The 20,352-nt window shown below is 38.5% G+C and overlaps 1 protein-coding gene across 5 annotated transcripts in view; it reads left to right on the top strand.

Moving 5' to 3' along the window:
- Positions 1-4,553: 4,553 nt before the first annotated feature.
- znf618 (zinc finger protein 618) overlaps positions 4,554-20,352 on the top strand; it is a 47,321-nt gene continuing 31,522 nt past the window's right edge. Inside the window, exons 1-4 of one of the 5 annotated variants that reach the window (XM_086300862.1) lie at positions 4,556-5,351; positions 5,456-5,537; positions 15,145-15,463; positions 19,707-19,784. In XM_086300862.1, coding sequence (XP_086156988.1) covers positions 15,172-15,463; positions 19,707-19,784 — 370 coding nt within the window. In that variant the 5' untranslated portion in view covers positions 4,556-5,351; positions 5,456-5,537; positions 15,145-15,171. Of the gene's footprint in view, positions 5,538-15,144; positions 15,464-19,706; positions 19,785-20,352 lie in introns of all 5 variants that reach the window. The other 4 variants (XM_086300863.1, XM_086300865.1, XM_086300864.1 and 1 more) reach the window with 4 other exon arrangements.

Consider the following 20,352-nt stretch of genomic DNA (forward strand, 5'->3'; position numbering starts at 1 on the left):
CTGCTAACTTCTAACTCTGTTAAATGTCATAAATTCCGTTTTCACGGATGCCTGGATGTTAAACTCAATTGTTACACCTGGTAGAGCAGAACGCTGATCATTTTATTAAAGATGAAAGACTAGACAGTTTTTCAACTCTCAGTAATGCCATAGTGATCGTTTGATATATGGACCTGCAGCAGAGTTTAGGTCCAGACACGGCTAGTGACGTCAGACTGAACAACCGGATTCCATCCTTTTAAAATGAAACCTTTATATTAATCCAATTACACTTGTAAAATTTCATGTTCGTTGTCTAGCTGACAACATCTGTCCACAGACACACAAACATACTATAGAAACACCTTTTAATCGTCTAAATAATAACAAAGGCCACTGCGATCCAATTTCGCCATGATGACACAGGCACACAGGCGTTCGAGATCAAAACGGTACCTAACGTGCTTTTAGCAGCTGAAAACAATGCAGGTAAGAATCCGATCACTGAATGATCAACCACTGATGATGAGAACATGTATTTTATTATTGTTTAAAATAATGCTTCATTGACTTGAAAGGAATTTAAACCCTGAACTTTCACTGAAATGGGACATGAACTACAAAGGGTGACTTATTTTTGATATAAAAGTGTTACAGTTTGATCTAAATTTGCAGACTGATATAGAACACAGGCTGAGGTTAGCTGCTCCAAAAGGCAAAGCATAAGTCCAAAGGAAGAAACTACACACAGAGTCCAAAATGGAGCCACAAACTAGAACAACCAGACCAAAGAATCACACAGAGACTCTCTGATGAAGACTAAAGGGAAGACAGCAACTATAAATAGACAGAGAAGGTGACTGGGGCAGAGAGGAGACACCTGGGAAACATACCTGACATTAACAAAGACAATGAGACAGGGGAAGGAAAACTAAATACCAAGCGCACAAGACAAGAGAGCAACGAAATAAAACAGGAAATACCAAAAACGTGACAACACCGGACACAGAGACCAAGAATTAATCATGGCGGAAGCACAAACGAGAGACTAAACTGAAACTCAGGAATTGAAACTAAACTATATACGGTAAATAAGATGGGACGAAACTGCCAACACATAACAACACATAACAACAAACAAACCAGTGATTGATAGAAAATAATAAATGTCAAACATATCTCAAAGGTCAATAATTCAGAACATGAGGTTGAAACCCCCCAAAACCAAATGGGTAGGTGTGTTTTTCCAGTTTTTTCATCAATTTGGGCGTTTTTCAGTCCAACTTAAGGTGCTACTGACTGTTCAAGTTGGAGAAATGAATAGGAAAGTTAAATGTCTAGACAGGTATGTGTTTGTAATAGACACATGTCTAGGGTATACCACACCTTTCACCTGGTTACAGCTGGGAGAGGCTCCAGCATCTCTTTACCTCTGAATGGGTAAGCAGTCATGAAGATATATGGATGATGTTGTTTGGGCAACTGATTTTTACAAATTAAATGTTTGCTTCTTAGGTTTGGTATATTGTGTATGTAAATATAATCATAAGAGAAAAGTGACCATGGCTGTGGTAGGGAACCGTTAATTAAAAGGTATTTTCTTAAATTCTGTTTGTGTTCTGCACCAAAACAGCAGCAGTTTTCTGAGCTTCTGCGTATCTCTCCGGTCCTTTCTGTGGCACCAAAGCACATTTTCTCTAAGTTGTTCTCCCTGTGCATGTTATTTTTGTCAAATTTTTGTAAGGCCTAGATTGTTGTATCCAGAGTTGTGGGAACTGTCTCTTAATTTATGCAAAGCTCCTGAGCATGCAGCAAAAGGTCTGGTGGCTCTCAAACCCAAGTAGGTCACTGGGAAAAAATAGCATCGTTGTTGTCGGCTCCTCTCACCTGTTGGTTCCTCTGTAACTTCAAAGAATGTTTTTCCTTAAAAACTAGGTTGGGAGGAGGTCAGGCCAACCTTGAGTGCTCAAAAAATGGCAGCGTGTGTTGTAATATTTGGGACACAGTGGTTGCTATAGTAGGTTTTATCCCACATTTCTGAGCTGTAATGTTTTTTCAGCAAATAGAAGAGTTTTTCCCCCCTCTCCTTCCATGAACAACTCTCTCATTCGTTTTCCATTTCTCGAAACACCACTCGGTCTTGGCAGACTTGCACATTTGACCTCACCAAGTGCCCATGATGTCATCGTAGCATTAGAAACAGAGAAACCTCTTGTGACAACATCAGGTAGCTTTTGATTCACTGTACAGTGCACAATTGTTTTCAAAAGTGAAGCACATTGTTGTTTTGGTTTTTTTTGGTATGAGATTTTCTTCTTAAATAAACTGAAAACTCACAAAAATTGATATTTGCTATATTTGAAGTTTCAGCATCGCTGAGTGTAAATATCTTCAGACCAATGACAGACAAGAATTAGTGCACTAGGCACCACATTTATGGGTGGCACTGTGGTTGTTTGGTTATTGCTGTTGCCTCACAGTAACACAGTACTGAGTTCAAACCCTCTCTGAGACTGTTCTGTGGAGGCTTTGCATTGCTGTGGCAAGACAAGCATGTTAGTTAAAGTGGTGATTTTAAATTTGTGCTCGAACAATAAAGCGCTGCATTTTATGTTTAAAATGTGGCTTGTAGTCTAAGAAGAAAAACACAATATACATGTGAATGCATTACATTTGGATGAGCTTTAAATGTGACTGAAAGCCCACAAAAACATGTCCATCCTCAGAATGCTAAAGAGCAAACATCTGTCATCAGCAGATGGAGACAGTGAGCAAAAAAAGTGTGAGCAGGTACTGTGTGCACATACATGTTGTACTCACAGGGCACTGCATTGTAGCAGTGGAAGGGGCTATTGTCGGTATGCTGGTGCCCTCTGCTGGACAGAGATGATAAATGCAGTAATTGCAAGAAAGCGGGGAAACGTTCTTGAAAGGCAAAATTCAAAGCTTTTAATGTAGATTGTAAATAATTAATAATATCACTGGTGAAAACACGCACACACATACACCCCTCATTCCCATGTACATGCTGGAGAAAATAAGCATCCAAAACACCTCGGCACATGATGAAAACAGCATCTCAATAATGACAGAAAAGCAAAATACCGGGAAGGATTCATGAACTTACATCATGTAATTACTTTGTGAATACAAAGGGGTATTAATTTCTCTGTTGAGCAATGAAAACATAGTCTGATCTTCATGCTGAAAAAACAAATCTGATTTTAATTGATATTACATTATGCTATACACCCATGAGGACAGGAAAATGAATTGTCATATTGGACCCCGCTCACCCCACCCACTCTCACAGTTTCTTGTGTTGTTTTACAGTAATAAATCATAAAATCAGTGAACATAATTAGAGTTAGGGTAATTAGGGAAAAGGCTCTACAAATTGATTTAGTACAAATGTACCACAGTAACACAACACAAAGTAAGTGGTGCATAATCACTCACATACTTCAAGTCGATGCTTAGGAAAGGCGTCTCTTTTGGAGAGCGCTGACAGCCTTTGTTGTATATCTGCTTTTCACATCTTCCACCACCTTGCACATGGGGCATAAGCTGACATTTATTTCCCTCCATTTCTTGTTTGAATGAGGCTGTTACCATGCAGCTCCATGTTTAGGGCTGTTAGCTTCTCTCAGGTTGCAACTCTTTTGCAGACCCCAGCATCCTGCAGGATTTTTCTGTGTTGTGTATTCACTTGATCTTCTGCATCCTGCTGCAGCAGAGAAGCATCAGCATGATGCCGCTTGCATCAAGAGTCATAGGGAAACGATTTTTCTGCTGACATGCAAAATGGTTAGAATTTAACACCCCCCCCCCCACAGCCCCAGCAACCCACTTTCAATCCATCCATCATGAATCTTTTGGAACTTCCGAAGCACTCTTGCTTTTTGTTTGCCACATTGCTGTAAAAGAGAATGCCTGGGCAGGTGTTCAGACACCTGCAAACCTCCTGCAAAGTTCTGCACCCCTTTTACACAGATTTTCAGATTTTTATAACATAAATGCAGTAACTTTATATTTCTGGTTGATCCCTCACTGTTGTCTGGGAGATGTTTTTCATCTCCTTCTTTGCAAGTGGATTTGTAATATCAGCAGGTTTATTTTCTTTAAAAAAACAACAACAACTTTTTTCATCATATGTTTAATTATATCTTTTAGAATCTGACTTTTGGGTTTACATTTAAATAATAAGTCACCTTCTTGATCAATTATATCACTGTAGAAAACAAACAACCCCACATAGGCAGATTCATTAATAATGGATAATAATAGATAACATATTTTGTATAGTATTTATCTTCTGTCAAACTTGACCAAAAAGAAACATTCAGTTATTCCTTAAAATGGTTTGAACGTGTTATTATTATTATTATTATTATTATTAGTTGTAGTAGTAGTAGTAGTAGTAGTATAACACCGAGGCTAGTACTGTGTATTTTGAATTCTTATCTAGTTCTAAAAACTCAACCCCACGTTTACAGCACATATCTACATGACAAATGTATTAAACTACCATGAGTTGACAGCATAGACCGGTTCTTGGGCCAAATACTTTGTTTCTGGAAACAAAACTAAACAATTTAAAAAGGAAAAAAAAAAAGAATAATTCCCAGAGCAAGGTTTTGAGAACAAAAAAATGTTGGCCAACCAAAAGCTTTCTCTTTACAAATACTCTAAACAAACCTTGCTGAGACACTGCAGCAAACGTGGAGGATTTGGTGAAAATTACTGACCCTTGCTGTGATTGTTTGTCAATACTGACTTTGATTTTTTATTTATTTTTTTGCTTAACTGCGTGCGTTAAACAATCAGCATCTTTATAGCTTTAAGAAAAGGGAGGGGGAAAGACGTGCAATGAATAGCTCCAACTTTTCTATCGATTAATATTAATTCAAGCATCTGGAAATTGGATCATTTATGTGAGTTATAGTTAAGTTAAGTTAGGTTATAGACACATAAATAATTGTAAGATAATTCTGCAAATAAAGCAATTATTACACAGTTCAACATCACAAGGCGTCTGCTGTTATAAAACTTATTCTGAAGTGAGAATATTTTCCTCTGCGTAATTTCCAGTCGCTTTTCCCCGTGTAACTTCACAGTCGACCAACATTTTTTTTCTGTCTTCTTCCCAGACTTTTTTTTCTTTTCTTTTTTTTCACTTTTTTTTCATGTGGGCTAATATACAGGCCGGTACTGCAATTTCGGAATCTGCCCTTGTATATGGCGGACGAAAATTTCCACAGGAGGAACCGCAACACAAACCCCCCTGTGCAAGGCAGAAACCGAGAGCTTGCACGGACCGACCAAAGCTCGGCAAATTCACGACTCATTACGCCATTACACTTTACTAAAATGTAACGCAGCGAATCGCGGAGGGGGGAGAAAAACGCGGAGGTGATTTTTTTTTTTATCATTTTGAATTTCTCATAACTAATTCACAATTTTTTTTTTGAGGAAGCAGTTGTGCAGTCACCTCTGGTCGGGGAGGGAAGATTTCTGGAGCGCCAGCCTGTTTCGCATGAGCTACATCGTTTTTGGAGGTATGTCAAACCGCTGTTTTCTATTTTTTTTAAATCCTCAGTTAATTCAGAAATGTAATTTTTTTTCTTTTTTTTTTTTAGAAATTTCAGTAGCGAGTGTTAAGTTTCGGCTCCCTCCACATTAGCAAACGATAGCTGCCTGGCATTAAACCGGGTGCAAGCTGTGAAGCCATCAGAAATAGACCTAATCTGTTGATGTTTTTTTTTTTCTTTTTTTCCCCCTTTTTGGGGGGGAGGACTAAATTTTAGCAATGAAGTTTCTGTTGAACTGCTGCTTAGCCGTGTGTACACCCAGTTCGCTCGCATATATGTGTACGCCACCCATGTTTAAAACACAGTTTATTCGGGTAGAGCGAAGGGGGGGAACCGGGCGATAGTGGCAACATGAAGGACGATGAGGGGAGGAACAATCTGAAACACAAAAACCTCCTGCAGCCATGTTTTGTGAATTTTTTCCTGCAAATTTGAGCAGAGCTTCAGAGTTGCTTCCCTGGCACTGCTTAACGCCGGCGTTACTTTTGTGTCGCATTTGACGTCTCGCTGTTCGCCGTTAGATAATGACGATAAAACGCCAAAGTGTCGTCATGTCAAAATACATTTCGACTTTTTTTTTATTCCTATTTTTTTGGAAGATGGGAGGAGGAGGGGGGTTGGAAACCGGGTGCTGTTGGCGCCACCTGTAGGCAGTCATTTTGGGAAATTAGAAATTGTAACGAGACTAGATGTGAGTGTTGTTTATTGAATTGTGTGTTAGTTTATCCAAACGGAGGCGAGCGATTACATGCTCTTGAAATCAACAGAAGGGATTAGTGTGTGATTGAGTCACATTAAGATGAAACGGGCAACGCGTTTAGTGTTTAATTTCTGCAAAACAGTCCTTTTTAAATACTTTTTTTTCCTGCTGTGCTGTCTTTTCTTGCATTCAAGTTGCCATTTAAGAAATTTTGCACACAAGTACCCACCAACTCTACTTCTGCTATTTCCTTTGGTTTATTTTTATTTGTGTTTTTTAGTTCCTTGCAAGTGTGATTTAATAATGAGGTACAATTTGTACTACTATTTCTAAAGACTAGAAATGTGTGAGTGAGGGGAAAAATAGCTATCCATAGTGAACTGAACAGCACTGGAAGAAGAAAAGAGCATGTCAGCATAATTTGAGGGCAGGAAAAACAATCACAACCAATGCCTCTACTGTTTATATTAATCCTGCAGACGCCAAACAGTTTCCCATCCTGCGTGGCTTGCTTTTATTTTTCCTTTTAATGTAAGGGAAACTGCAGAGGCCATTTTGCTGTGGGTAATTTTAATGCTGACCTTCAAATCTGCATTCATTCGATTCAGCGAGCTGGCGGAAATTGTATGGGTGGTATGCAAAATCTGGGTGTAAATTCTGACCTTTTGCTGCAAAAGTCTAATCAAAATGCAGGAGTTCCAGTTAAGGCACAGAATTGAAGAGGGGCAACCAGTGTCATGAGTTTAATAGGGTTGGATCGCTGTCTTTCTTCAGTGATGCCAATGTTTTATTTGCAGAATACCTAAAGGACCAAGTAATAAGCTATAAAATACTCAAGAATAATGGTGCACTGTTGCAAAAAAGGGGAAAAAATGTTTTGAGGATTGGATTCTAGGAGTGTTCTCATTTTAAGGTAGGAGGAATGCAGGTCTGTCAGTACTTTTGATGAACAAAAGCTTCGTTTCATTGAGGCCGAATAGTTTGGATGGAGGGGTGAAACTTGTCTCTTCAGGCTCTGATGAACACAAGATGGTGAGGGATCATATCGCAGCCTGTGGGTTACAGGGTTTGAAGTATACTTGCTGCTCTGATTGTCATTAACTTGGTACAGAGGTTTCACTATCCATTCAAAGGGCAAGCAGTGCTACTCTGAGTCTCTCTTTGATGTCCATTTCTTTCCTTGCAGATGCATCTAAAAAACCAAACAAAGCCACACGTCTATTTTTAAGAACACCTTATGTTCTCCTGTTTTCTTAGTGGCATGTTGAAAATGTCTGAAAATGGCTTCAGTTAAATTAGTCTCCAGGGATTGGCTTTTCAGGGGTTGGAGTGCTGCATTAAAAAAATTCTGTGCATTCTGCACATATTTTTCCTGCCTCTTCCTTTGTAAAAATGAACCTTATTGGTTTCATGAATAATGCATAGGGATGTTCAATTGCTGCAGCAATGAAAATTAGGCCTGTTTACGTGCAGTGGTTATATACACAGAAGCTCTCTCTCTCTCTCTCGCTCTCTTTTTTTCTTCCTTCCTTGACCATTTCTGAAGGTAGAGCCGAGCCTGAGTAGCTTTTCTCAAAATACAAATTTTCAGCACAGCAAATCTCATTTCTTTGAGTGAAAAGGGGAGGGGTGAAACTCTGGTGGGTTTAATGAATCCATAAATCACAATAGTGCCAGGTTTGCTGCGCCTGCGTCAGTGTGCAGTGTAATTTTGATTTTCATCAAAAATTTAATCTGCCAGCCTACAAGGGTTTAGCAGCAGTCCGGATGCAGCCCTGAATTTCTAATTTTAGGGGCCTGATCTTTCAGGATTTATTTTTGTATAATTCAAGTCTGCTTTTCAATATCTCATGTTATTAAATTTTAATTCGTGGCATTAACATATAGATTGAAAAGGTTTTTATGGGGTTTTTTTCTTTCTTTAGTGTATGCTGATGGAATTTTACTAGACGACACAGTTTCTTTTTCCAGAGCATCCTGTGTGTGTATGTGTAAGGGGGGGGGGGGGAGTTATCCATTTCTCTGCATTATTGCTTTTTCAAAACATTGGTCATACACCATCTTGGAAGACATTTATTAGAGAGGACAGAAAACTCTGCTTTTGATTAAAGAATCGAGGGAAGCAAAGCCTTTAGTGTGAAACAGGTTTTTGGTCAACCCTTGCTCTTGGTCACTGAGTCTACTCTGGATAATGCAAACATGGCAGTCAAAGCAGTGATTGAAGTGACCCCCCCTCCCCCCCCCTCCATTCCCCATTTTAGCTGATTCCTATTTTTAATCCCTGCAGAGTGGAAACATTTTCATAGGCCTTAAACAAATTTGTATTTTATATTTGGAATCTCTCTTCCAGTCTGCTTAACATGCAGAGCAGAATGATTTTTGCCAAAAAAAAAGGCAAGGTATATTTCAAAGAAAATCTCCCCAGTTTTGAAGCACAAGATTTGTTTGCTTTAACCAAGCACAGTGATTGATTTGCTACATTGCTGTGCAGAGGCAGATACTGTACTGCCCAAATATAGGCCAATTATTTTAAGTACCTCATCTAAGTAGTGAATTCTGAACAGAGGTATGTCCTAGAGATGTTTTCCTTCTGTGCCTAACCTTGTTTTTTGTAGCCTAGATGAATGTAGTATGGTTAATCTCTATTCATTGACATTTTAAAAAGAAATCTGAGGCAAATCATAATGCTAAAGCTGAATCACAAAACAGTACATCAATTTTTACTTAACCTGTCTGTTGGACCAGTGCTTTAGTTTTATTTTATATTTTTTGACATCCAGATGGCATTTTGATCATTTCTGCAACTGATCTATTTGCCTTTCAGTTCAGTTGGTTTAGTTGGTGCTTTGTCTGTGTGAAACATCAACGAGATGTGCATCTGGTTTAGATTTTGTCCTGCCCATGTAGGTTACAGTATATCAGAAGCCTCAGACGATGAAACTCAGAAACATAAGGCCAGATGGCTAATTTTGCATATTGACTTTTAATTAGAAGAAAACATGCCACAACAGGCATTTTATATATTCAGGGTTTGCATTAAAAATGCTGCACATAAATATTACATGCATGACTGAGGGATTGATCTAATAATAGATGTGTACTTGCCATCGATTCATTTAATTGCAGATGACAAAAGTCGGTTACATTTAATTTCACAATCTTTATTTTAGCTGATCACATCTTAATTTCCACCACAGCAAGGTAAACCAATCTCAGTCAAGAGGCAGTCATTATCAGTCAGTATTCAACTCAATAAAGAAAAAAAATACACTTTTGTTATAAAATTAAAAATGATGTCAATCAGCAAGACTTGATTTTTGTTGTTGTTAGCCGTTTATTTACTTTGAACAAACTGTGCCAACAGACTTCCCTTGAAAGTGTGTTTTCCACAAGTCCCTGACAATAAAGCTACAAATGCAGCCCTCTTAGCTGGTTGTAGTGGCATTCGTTTTTAGATACAGTCATGTAGGTATCAAGCTTAGGGGTTATGGGGTTCCTAAAAGCCGCCTAACTCAATCTAAAAAGTAATTAGTTAGGGATGTATCCAGTTAGTTTACTAGATGATAAATATGGCTCCCCTCTCGAGTAAGCAACAGAAATAGTAGCTGGTTGAACTAATAACAATTGAGATTTTATTAAATGCCAGTTAACTATTAGCTCTATGATTTTATGTGGCCACCCACTGTTAGAAAGGCCTGCAGCTGTAAATACATAACCAATGTTTGGATAGTATGTGAACTTGTACATTAACTTGTGCTTAATTTTGACTATTTTGGGAGTTTTTTCTCTCTCTCTCTTTGGATAGACGAATCAACAATTCCATTCATATAATGAATTTAGTAGTTTTCAAACCTCTTCATCTGTTGCCTATTTGATTGTGTTGTAAAATGAATTTTAATAAGTTAAAATGATTTATTTAATAGAAGCTAAACTGAAATATTTCTGAGAAGAAATCATAGCGTTATGTCAGTAGCCTGTCTGGCAGCATTTAGTTTTCTTCACTGCGTCTCTCCATTTTCACACAGTCGGAGGAGAGAAGTTTGTGTGAATCTGGCCTTTGATAGGGTTACTTGAAAGAGACCTATTCTGAATTCATCCAAGAGTTTGAATTTCTTTCCCAACATTTATTTTTGTGCTCACCAGAATCATTTAGTTTTTAGGTTTTCTGTCCGTCTCATTCTTGTGGACACACAATCTTGAGGATCAGTTTCTTCAAACTGGGCAGAAACAGTCACTTGAACTAAAGGATGACTTGATTAAATTTTGGTAGCTGGAGGTCAAGGTTACTTTCGTGTCACATCCATTCCATTCTTGTGAATAGACAGTAGAAATAATGTCTAAAAGGAATTTCATTTCATCTGGTCCAAATGCCTACTTGGACTCAAGGAATGACTGATTTACAATTTAATGGCCAAAAAAGATCAGTATCACTGATCTTAGAACAGAAGTGAAGAATTCATACATTAGTGCCGACAAAATTTCACATTAATGCCTAATGCAATAAAAATAATGAGATAAATCTTTATATCTAAAAGGTCAGTTGTCAAGTCTGGACATGGTTGGAAAACACACTTTGACTTGTTGTCAGAGGGATACAACCACCAGGCAGTAATTGTATCTTCCTCTCGTGCTTCTTTTAAATGCCATTTGGCAAACTGGGCTGTCATAGACCATTTTATTTCTGGGTGGCTTTACCTCACCGTATAGCTGTGATTGATGTGCTGCTGACATGGTCGTCCTTCCTGAAGGTTATCCCATCTCTGCAGATGATGTTTGAAGCTGTGTAAAAATGACCTTTTCTAGCTATCACTTTGACTGGTCTTCAGCTTCAGGAGGAGTCCTTGTGATTCTCCACATCTTCCATTTCAGATGCTACTGTAACTCTACTGTACTGTTTTCTGGACTTTGTGGATTTGAAGGCTTGGTTTTTGTCCTGATAGTGTAAAATGTGGGACCTTCATGTTAAAAGGGTATTTTTCCTCTCCACTGTGGCCAAGCACATGGTGAAAGGCAGCTGATGTTAAATACATATGTTGTGACTTGGAAGAATATAAACTGAACAGAAAATAAATTCTGTCACCACCATTTGTGTAGGTTTTAACTTTATCCAGCCAATGAAGTTTTTCAAAGAAAGGCTAAACATTTTTCTCTTATTACTTAAAATAAAGAACTTATTTCCCTTTAAAGACAAATTCATTAAATAATTGCCAGAAAATTATATTTCTTTGAAAATGGAGTGTTTGTTGAACCTTCTGGCATATATTTGTTACATTAATTAAATATTAATTTGCATATATGAGTGTCATATTTGCATTTTGTTTTTCCAATTTATTGCATAAAGATGCGTTGTGCAATTTATTTTGATTTTTCCGGGGGAAAGACACTGTACTGATGATGTAGGAAGTTCTAAAGCTCATGTATCAAATGTGATGCCAACAGTACAGCAGGGAAGATACAAGACAGCTAAATACCCAGTGCCCTGTCATTAGCATCCCTGCAATCTGCCCACCGACAAAACATCATGTCAGGGAAATAAACTTATAGTTAACGAAAATATAGATGTCAGTGTCATGCTTCTGTGGCTTAAGAAGCTACTATTGTGCCCTCAATGTAAGTAATTGTCCTGACTTTCCACTGGTCCCTGACATCCACTTGCTAAAAATATTTTAGTTACTGCCCATTTCAAATTTCCATGCAATGTAAAGAGCGATTGCTTTGATTTGGTCATACCATAGCATGTCCTTTTTTTTTTCTTTCTGACCTCTTCCTCTGTGCTTTTCTAGTATGCTATGGATCATTATCCTCTTGTTAGGTTCACTTCTGTTTCATCTTTGACCCTTGCACAGATGGCCTCACTTTTCTTTTAAGGTGTAGTCCATACTTGAATTAATGACTGCATGTTGCCCTGTCCCAAAACAGGAAAGCATTTCCAAACCATAATATTTTCACTATTATGCTGTACAGTCGCTGTACAGAACCAGCTGTTTTTTGTCTGTCCCAAACATGTTTCGTGTTATTGTAAAACTGTGTTTGATTCGTCTGTCTGTACATTACTTCTAAACAAATCATCCTTCCTAATAATCCGTAGGTTTCCCACCTAAGCTGCTCTGATTTCTGTGCTTTCGATGCATAGATTTTACCCAGACCTCTGAAGGTGTTCTGTAGAACAGCAGATCTTATTTCCTCTATTTGTTAGTTGGGTTTTCCATAAATTAGCATACCTCACATTTCACTTTGAGAGTCAGTCCCTTTGAGATCTGGGAACTTTGGGTCAAAGTCAAAAACCACCACTCTTTGTCATCCTAGAATAGTTCCTGGACGTGTTTTGCTGTGTGAGAATGATCATAGTCATGATAAGCGAGGCCTGAGCAATTAGGCTGTTCTGAATTCAGACGGTATGTGTCAAAGTAACATTGACATGACACTACCTCTCCTGGTTTACCTTCTTCCTGTAGTTCCTCAGATTAATGTCACTCAAACACCAAAATGTCTAAATGGTGAAAATGTAATTCGTCTGATTCGGCCACCTTCTTTCAATGCTCTGGGGATCAGTTCTGGGAATCACATGGGGACCAGTTCTTGGAATTGCATGCCTCTTATAGGTGCTTTTTGTGGTTCACATGATGTCTCCCGACTGCTCTTTAGCTATGCAGTCCTATATGCAACACCTTCTGAAACCTTTGAGTCAGAACAATATTTTTAGCAGCTTCTGCTGTTGTATCTCATATTTTGAATGAAACTACAGTGGTCAGCCACTTTAGAAATTCACACACAGCTTGGCTCTTCTGAATGTTCTGAGTTTCTTATGCTTGTAGAATTAATATAGACATTAATATATGTGCTGGTGGACTGAATACATTTTACTGGCCAGTCTTGGAAAAATTTGAGTTGTTTGAAGTTTCTCACAGAGGCATTAGTAAATTAAATCCTTTGGCAGATTTGAATGCACCCACGAATTTGCTTTGTATAAATGCCTTAGAAAGTTCTGTAGCTCTTGACATCACACCACACGGTTCACTAACAAAGAGGACCACCAGACTTTGGAAGGTCCCATTGTGACTTCCTCTACACATTGACTTTCATGTGGCTCTTGGTTTTTGTTGTTTATTGCCACAGTCCCTTTAGCAGTTGGGAGTGTTGACAAATAAATTCCTTTCATATAGTGTGTCCACAGCTGTTTTTTGAAAGCTTAAATTTTTTGATGGGATGACACGACACAGTAAGTAGCAAAGATAACACCAGATCCCATAAGGTCAGCCTTTCGGCTTCCTATAGAGGTTCTAATAATTTGCTGTGAGTCACCAGCTCTAATGACCTGGCTTGTTAGATCACGTCCTTGTTTTATATGCAGTCTGTGTACAGTATAGGCAACAACTTGCAAAGACAGAAATTGTTCTTTTCAATGCTGCTAGTCTGTACCGATAGGCATATATCATTTTTTTAAAACTCTTGCTTATTGTGAATTAATGTATTTTTGGTGTAGACTTTTGAATTTTAACATACAGAATAAATTAATGAAGTGGTAAATTAACCAGTATTTAGTCTACAAATGCTCTATATATGGCTTACACTTGGCTAATGTGCGTTTTGCTGCTGATTTTGTCCACGGCATTACATGGCTTTACTTTCTGTGTCAGTGGGTGCTCCTGTCGTCGTGGGGGCGTTCCTATTGCTGTCTATTGTAGGTAACATATTAACTGTACTGTAGATCAGAGCCCTATAGAGCCCCACTTTACAAGAAACTGAACTATTCCCAACTGAGTGACAGCAATCTTCCCAGTTTAATAGTAAGACTTGGAAAAATCTGAAAGAAATGTGTAAAATGGGTTTACTACGATTCCTGAAAGTTGCAGAACCTCACCGCTGACAAAAATGAAAACTAACCATAATATAATAAAATTCTTTGTTGTTGACCTGTATTATCGGCCCCTAACAAGCCTTTAAATAGTTAAACCAAAAAGCTATATTTACAAATACAGCTTGTTTTATAAAAGGATTGTAGGATATTGATAGAACAAGTAAGCTCAAGGGTAATCTTATAGTTTGATAATGGGACTGATTATTTACTCATTTATTAATTAAATGATGGTTGATGGTTTACTATCTGAACTGCAAACCTCAGATGTTTTCTTGCCAGTTCATAGGTCTGTTTGCTGAAGCTTGTCAGTAGTGTGTCATTTCCAAAGAAAGGTGTATTTCATCTATGAAAAGGCTTGTTGTTGCTGCATCGGTGTGCTATTATTAGAAGACCAATTTTCCCTCTTTCCATAATATCACTCATCCTGGCATAACTCTGTTTTGCTTGGTTGCATTTGGAGCACATTCTCTTGACAAGGCCTTTTATGGCGATGTGCTGAAGTGGCAAGTTGTGCAATTTAGATATTTTTGAAATTAGAGCATTTCAGTGCCACAAGGCTGCAGAATTTATGCCTTCAAAGGTCACTTATGATCAGTTAAGCCACTTTGTGTTAAAATGGACTGTGTTTTCCATTCTTAAAATTTCACTGCCACTGAAATATTATCTGTAATGTCTCCTATACCCTGGAGTTAATGCAGCTCTTGACTGTTTTTAGAAGATGAGTGGTTTTCATAGTTCGGGTCTTTTTTTGAGTTGTGTATTTGCCAAATGTGATTTATTTTGGGCAGATTTTTCTTCTACGCTTAATCAAATAAAATCTGACATCCAGTCAGCTTTTGTTTTATATTGAGTATGTTGCCATGGTTTCTTGAAAACAACACATTTAAGCTGAACCTGGCTGAGCTGGTGCCACGCTTTGATACTATATATTGGGCTTAAGGTCATACCACAATAAGGCGTGTATATTCCTTTGGGGCAGTAAATTCTTTGTCTCTCTGTTTCTGTTCCTCATACAGGAAAACAGGCTCAGAGGAGGTGGAGTCATGAGTGCACAAGAGTCACCCAATCCTGGAAAGGAGCAGGCAGAGGGTGGGAGCGCAGCCACAGATGCCCCAGCGAAGAAGACTACTAGTTCACCACCTGTCACCGTAAAGAAGGAGCCTGGGACGTCAGAGACGAGCAACGGGAAAGTCAGTGATCCCAATCCTGCTGAGATCTGTGTTGTCATTGGAGGAAATGGGGGAGCAAGTGGCGGTGGATCCCGTCGAGCTCAGTCCGAGGGTATGTTTGCCCTTGGTACTCCTCCTCCAACGAAGAGCACAGACTCGTGCATAGGTGTGTGAATGTACATATGGACATGTCTGTGCATTTGGTGACAGCAGTCATATCTGGTGTCTCATGACCCTGACGTTACTTCGTGGCTGTTGAAAACAGCAAAAAATGACATTCTTAAAAAAAAAAAAAAATCAACATCTGTCTGACATTTTATAAACCCTTTACTGGTTAGTCAAGGTTATTCACGAATGGCCCCTAAGAAAACATTGACTGGTGTTGTAGATGTTCATATAAGTAAGTCAAATTTCTTTGACCTCCATATATTGAGGTGGTAAAGGTAGCAAGTGCCATAACTGCTCTGATAACACCACTTTAAATGCATACCTATTGTACAAGGGAAGTACAACAGCTATACATGTACAAGGGAAATTCTACAAGACAACAAAAAGAGGTAGTCTGAGTTTTGTTTAGGTTTGCCCTTCATTCTTTTGTAAACATTTGTAAACTGGAAATAATCACATGATGATGGTTGTGATTATTACAACAACTGGCAACTTCTTTAGAAGAATATTAAGGATTTCAAAATAAGACGTTAGAATTCAGTGACACAACAAACTAGAGATGTATAAATTCACTTTTGAGTTAAAGTTTTTTTTTCTCTTCATCCTGATGTTTTTGTGTATTCTTGCTAACAGACAAATGGCACTGAAAATAAATCTCCACCTTTAGCCGAGGGATAAAATGCATGGTTGGTTGGCATGTACAGATGTTGTGACTGTCAAACATTTAATTGAAACATAATCACACTTTCAGGGTGCACCTGAGCATGATGGAGAATTTTTGATAAAGCAAATAAATGGGTTTCTACCCATTTATTTGCTTTATCAAAAATTAAAGATGGCTAGCCCTAATATCAGTCTTTGCTGAAATTTGTATTCCTATATAGGCAGCAGAAAGAGGTAAAAGACCACACTAAATGTTATGTATGATAAATCTAAATTCAGAGAATGTTAAAATTAGTTTGGAGTTTTAGGGTAATATTTAAGAAGGAAAAAAGGAGGCAAAAGAAAATATTAGGTGGTGGAGAAGACTACCATACGTTAGACCTCAGTCACACAGGCCATCCTATCAGGAACTCCCTGGCAACTTGTGGTTGCTAGGGAAAATGTATATTTGTACTTTTTGAAATGTATTTGTTACAGTTATAAGGCACAATTTGTACTTGAGAGGTGGACATTCTGTTTCTGGTTTGCGTCATGCTTTTCACAGTTTCATAACAAGTCCACGAGTAGTTGGCATGTTTATGCAAGTAAGTCATTGCTTTCCACGGCCACTCCCATGCAACCCCAATAATCTGCTAGCGACCAATTGTTAGGTTTTCAGTGCAGCACCATGTACTACTCTGTGGCCAATTTTATCTAGAGACTGCCCGCAAAACTCTAGCAACCACTTGCCAGGTGTTTTAAGACTTCCCAACCACCTACCAGTTTCTAGACCAGTGGAACTAGAGGCTTATGTAGTTGATTTCACATCAAAAGACAGCAACCACTTGCTGATTGGTCTACCAGTGGTGGGCAGAGGGGTCCCGAACTAGTCACTGTGTTTGTGTAACTACAGGGTCACGTAGAATTACAAGAAAAAGATTTCCACATTGATTACTTATAAAATTTGATCCGATCTTTATTTAAATCAGTTATTAGACAAGACAATCTGACTAAACACATAACACACACAGTTGTATTTTCATATGTGTTTATTAAACACATTGGTGATCATTCACAAGCTGGAAATGAATGAATTTAGTAACTCATACAGGGAGTGCAGAATTATTAGGCAAGTAGTATTTTTGAGGAATAATGTTATTATTGAACAACAACCATGTTCTCAATGAACCCAAAAAACTCATTAATATCAAAGCTGAATGTTTCTGGAAGTAGTTTTTAGTTTGTTTTAGTTTTAGCTATTTTAGGGGGATATCTGTGTGTGCAGGTGACTATTACTGTGCATAATTATTAGGCAACTTAACAAAAAACAAATATATACCCATTTCAATTATTTATTTTTACCAGTGAAACCAATATAACATCTCCACATTCACAAATATACATTTCTGACATTCAAAAACAAAACAAAAACAAATCAGCGACCAATATAGCCACCTTTCTTTGCAAGGACACTCAAAAGCCTGCCATCCATGGATTCTGTCAGTGTTTTGATCTGTTCACCATCAACATTGCGTGCAGCAGCAACCACAGCCTCCCAGACACTGTTCAGAGAGGTGTACTGTTTTCCCTCCTTGTAAATCTCACATTTGATGATGGACCACAGGTTCTCAATGGGGTTCAGATCAGGTGAACAAGGAGGCCATGTCATTAGTTTCTCTTCTTTTATACCCTTTCTTGCCAGCCACGCTGTGGAGTACTTGGACGCGTGTGATGGAGCATTGTCCTGCATGAAAATCATGTTTTTCTTGAAGGATGCAGACTTCTTCCTGTACCACTGCTTGAAGAAGGTGTCTTCCAGAAACTGGCAGTAGGACTGGGAGTTGAGCTTGACTCCATCCTCAACCCGAAAAGGCCCCACAAGCTCATCTTTGATGATACCAGCCCAAACCAGTACTCCACCTCCACCTTGCTGGCGTCTGAGTCGGACTGGAGCTCTCTGCCCTTTACCAATCCAGCCACGGGCCCATCCATCTGGCCCATCAAGACTCACTCTCATTTCATCAGTCCATAAAACCTTAGAAAAACCAGTCTTGAGATATTTCTTGGCCCAGTCTTGACGTTTCAGCTTGTGTGTCTTGTTCAGTGGTGGTCGTCTTTCAGCCTTTCTTACCTTGGCCATGTCTCTGAGTATTGCACACCTTGTGCTTTTGGGCACTCCAGTGATGTTGCAGCTCTGAAATATGGCCAAACTGGTGGCAAGTGGCATCTTGGCAGCTGCACGCTTGACTTTTCTCAGTTCATGGGCAGTTATTTGGCGCCTTGGTTTTTCCACACGCTTCTTGCGACCCTGTTGACTATTTTGAATGAAACGCTTGATTGTTCGATGATCACGCTTCAGAAGCTTTGCAATTTTGAGACTGCTGCATCCCTCTGCAAGATATCTCACTATTTTTGACTTTTCTGAGCCTGTCAAGTCCTTCTTTTGACCCATTTTGCCAAAGAAAAGGAAGTTGCCTAATAATTATGCACACCTGATATAGGGTGTTGATGTCATTAGACCACACCCCTTCTCATTACAGAGATGCACATCACCTAATATGCTTAATTGGTAGTAGGCTTTCGAGCCTATACAGCTTGGAGTAAGACAACATGCATGAAGAGGATGATGTGGACAAAATACTCATTTGCCTAATAATTCTGCACTCCCTGTATAACCCCCTTTAGTTGCTGGTGCTTATCAGAGTTGCAGAGTTCAGAGGGTTTTTGGACAGTCTGCCTTGCAAAATGGTTTCACTACATTGGTATTTCTGAAGTGCCCTAATTGAACTGTCCTCTACAGGTCATCCCATAAATCAAGGTCAGGACTTTGGACTAGCCAAGTCAATTTTGTCCTTTTTGGCTATTCACTCCTAGATTTACCTGTTCGTTGTCTTGTTTTGTTGCTCAGCCTTTTCAAACAGGGGATTATGAACTACTTTTCTCTTTCTTGAATCTTAAATTTATTGTTCCCCTAATGACTTCAGGGCTTCCAGACCTAGAGGTTTTGGAGCAGCCACAAACCTTGAAACACACAAATGAAACTTCTGGCTCATCTGTTTACAGCACATGTCTCAAAAGTGTTGTGGACTTTCTGAGTCCTTTTGGTAGGTTGAGATGTGACGCAGTGTTTCCCTTTGAGGTTGTCCTTCCACTAGTAATATTCATAAGTCCAGTGACATGTGAACAAAGATTTTAGTAACGTGTAGCTATATCTCTAGGTGTCTTCCTCATTTTTCTTTTCTTTTTCTTTTTTTTTTTTTTTAAACCTCTTTCTACTCCACTCCCTCCATTTGTAGAAAACCCAATTGTAAGTAGCTTCTACAGAGGTTATTGGTACAGGAAAGGGGGATTAATTTTGTCCTACTTGGACTGTAGGTCATTTTCAATGTGTTTTAATACAGACATGAAAACTACAATTGTTAATGTGTTATTAGTTATTCTATAAATATTACTTGGATGAGGGCCAGACTGTATTTCAATTCAGAAATCCTGGGAAATCCCATGTGGTTCTGACCTTTTTTTCTTGTAAGCCTATATATGTGACCCTGATAGGAATCATGTTATTTTTTTCTGACACTCTGTTCTGAATTTTCCTGCAGGTTCATATGTATGTGGGGTATGTGGGAAAAAGTACAAGTATTACAACTGCTTTCAGACACATGTCAGGGCGCACAGAGGTAAGAAGCTGCTATTTATTAAAAAATGTATTTGGTCCTTTATGTAAAAACAAATAACTGATTGCTGCACTTTTGCTTTTAAGAATATAGTCTGAAAAGTATTCAAAGAGGCGTGCATGCCCTGCTTTGACTGGGAATTGTTTTAAATCTGATTGTGCAAGTCAGTTATTTTTAGAGCCTGACCAGCGTATTGGCGGGGCTAATATGGTGATATATTATATTGCCCAATAAATGAAAATGAAGTCAGTAAAGAAAAGATGGAAGAAATGTCCCTCAGCTATGATATGACTGTTGATGTTGCATAGTTTGTCCACCAGAAGGTACTCTTCAACTTCCTTGTTGGGAAAACGTGTTTGTTCTTGTTTCTGATGTTCCAGTCAGCTCATCTAAGCCGCGAGATACTAAATTACAATTTTTTTTTTTAAACTCCATTTTTGTGTTATTAAGGACTCAACTAACTGCAAATAACAAATTTAAGGGTCTAAAATTTGTCTAAAAAATTCTCCAATATATTAAGTTTTTTGGTTTTGGTGTCGATTTCAAAAAATTCTGTATTTTACACTGTTGG

This window comes from Aulonocara sp. 'chitande type north' Nkhata Bay, linkage group LG7 (assembly GCF_057382095.1).
Source record: "Aulonocara sp. 'chitande type north' Nkhata Bay isolate Kocher_YH1m ecotype deep benthic linkage group LG7, A_spYH_male_GT1.1, whole genome shotgun sequence".
Classification (NCBI taxonomy): Eukaryota; Metazoa; Chordata; class Actinopteri; order Cichliformes; family Cichlidae; genus Aulonocara; species Aulonocara sp. 'chitande type north' Nkhata Bay.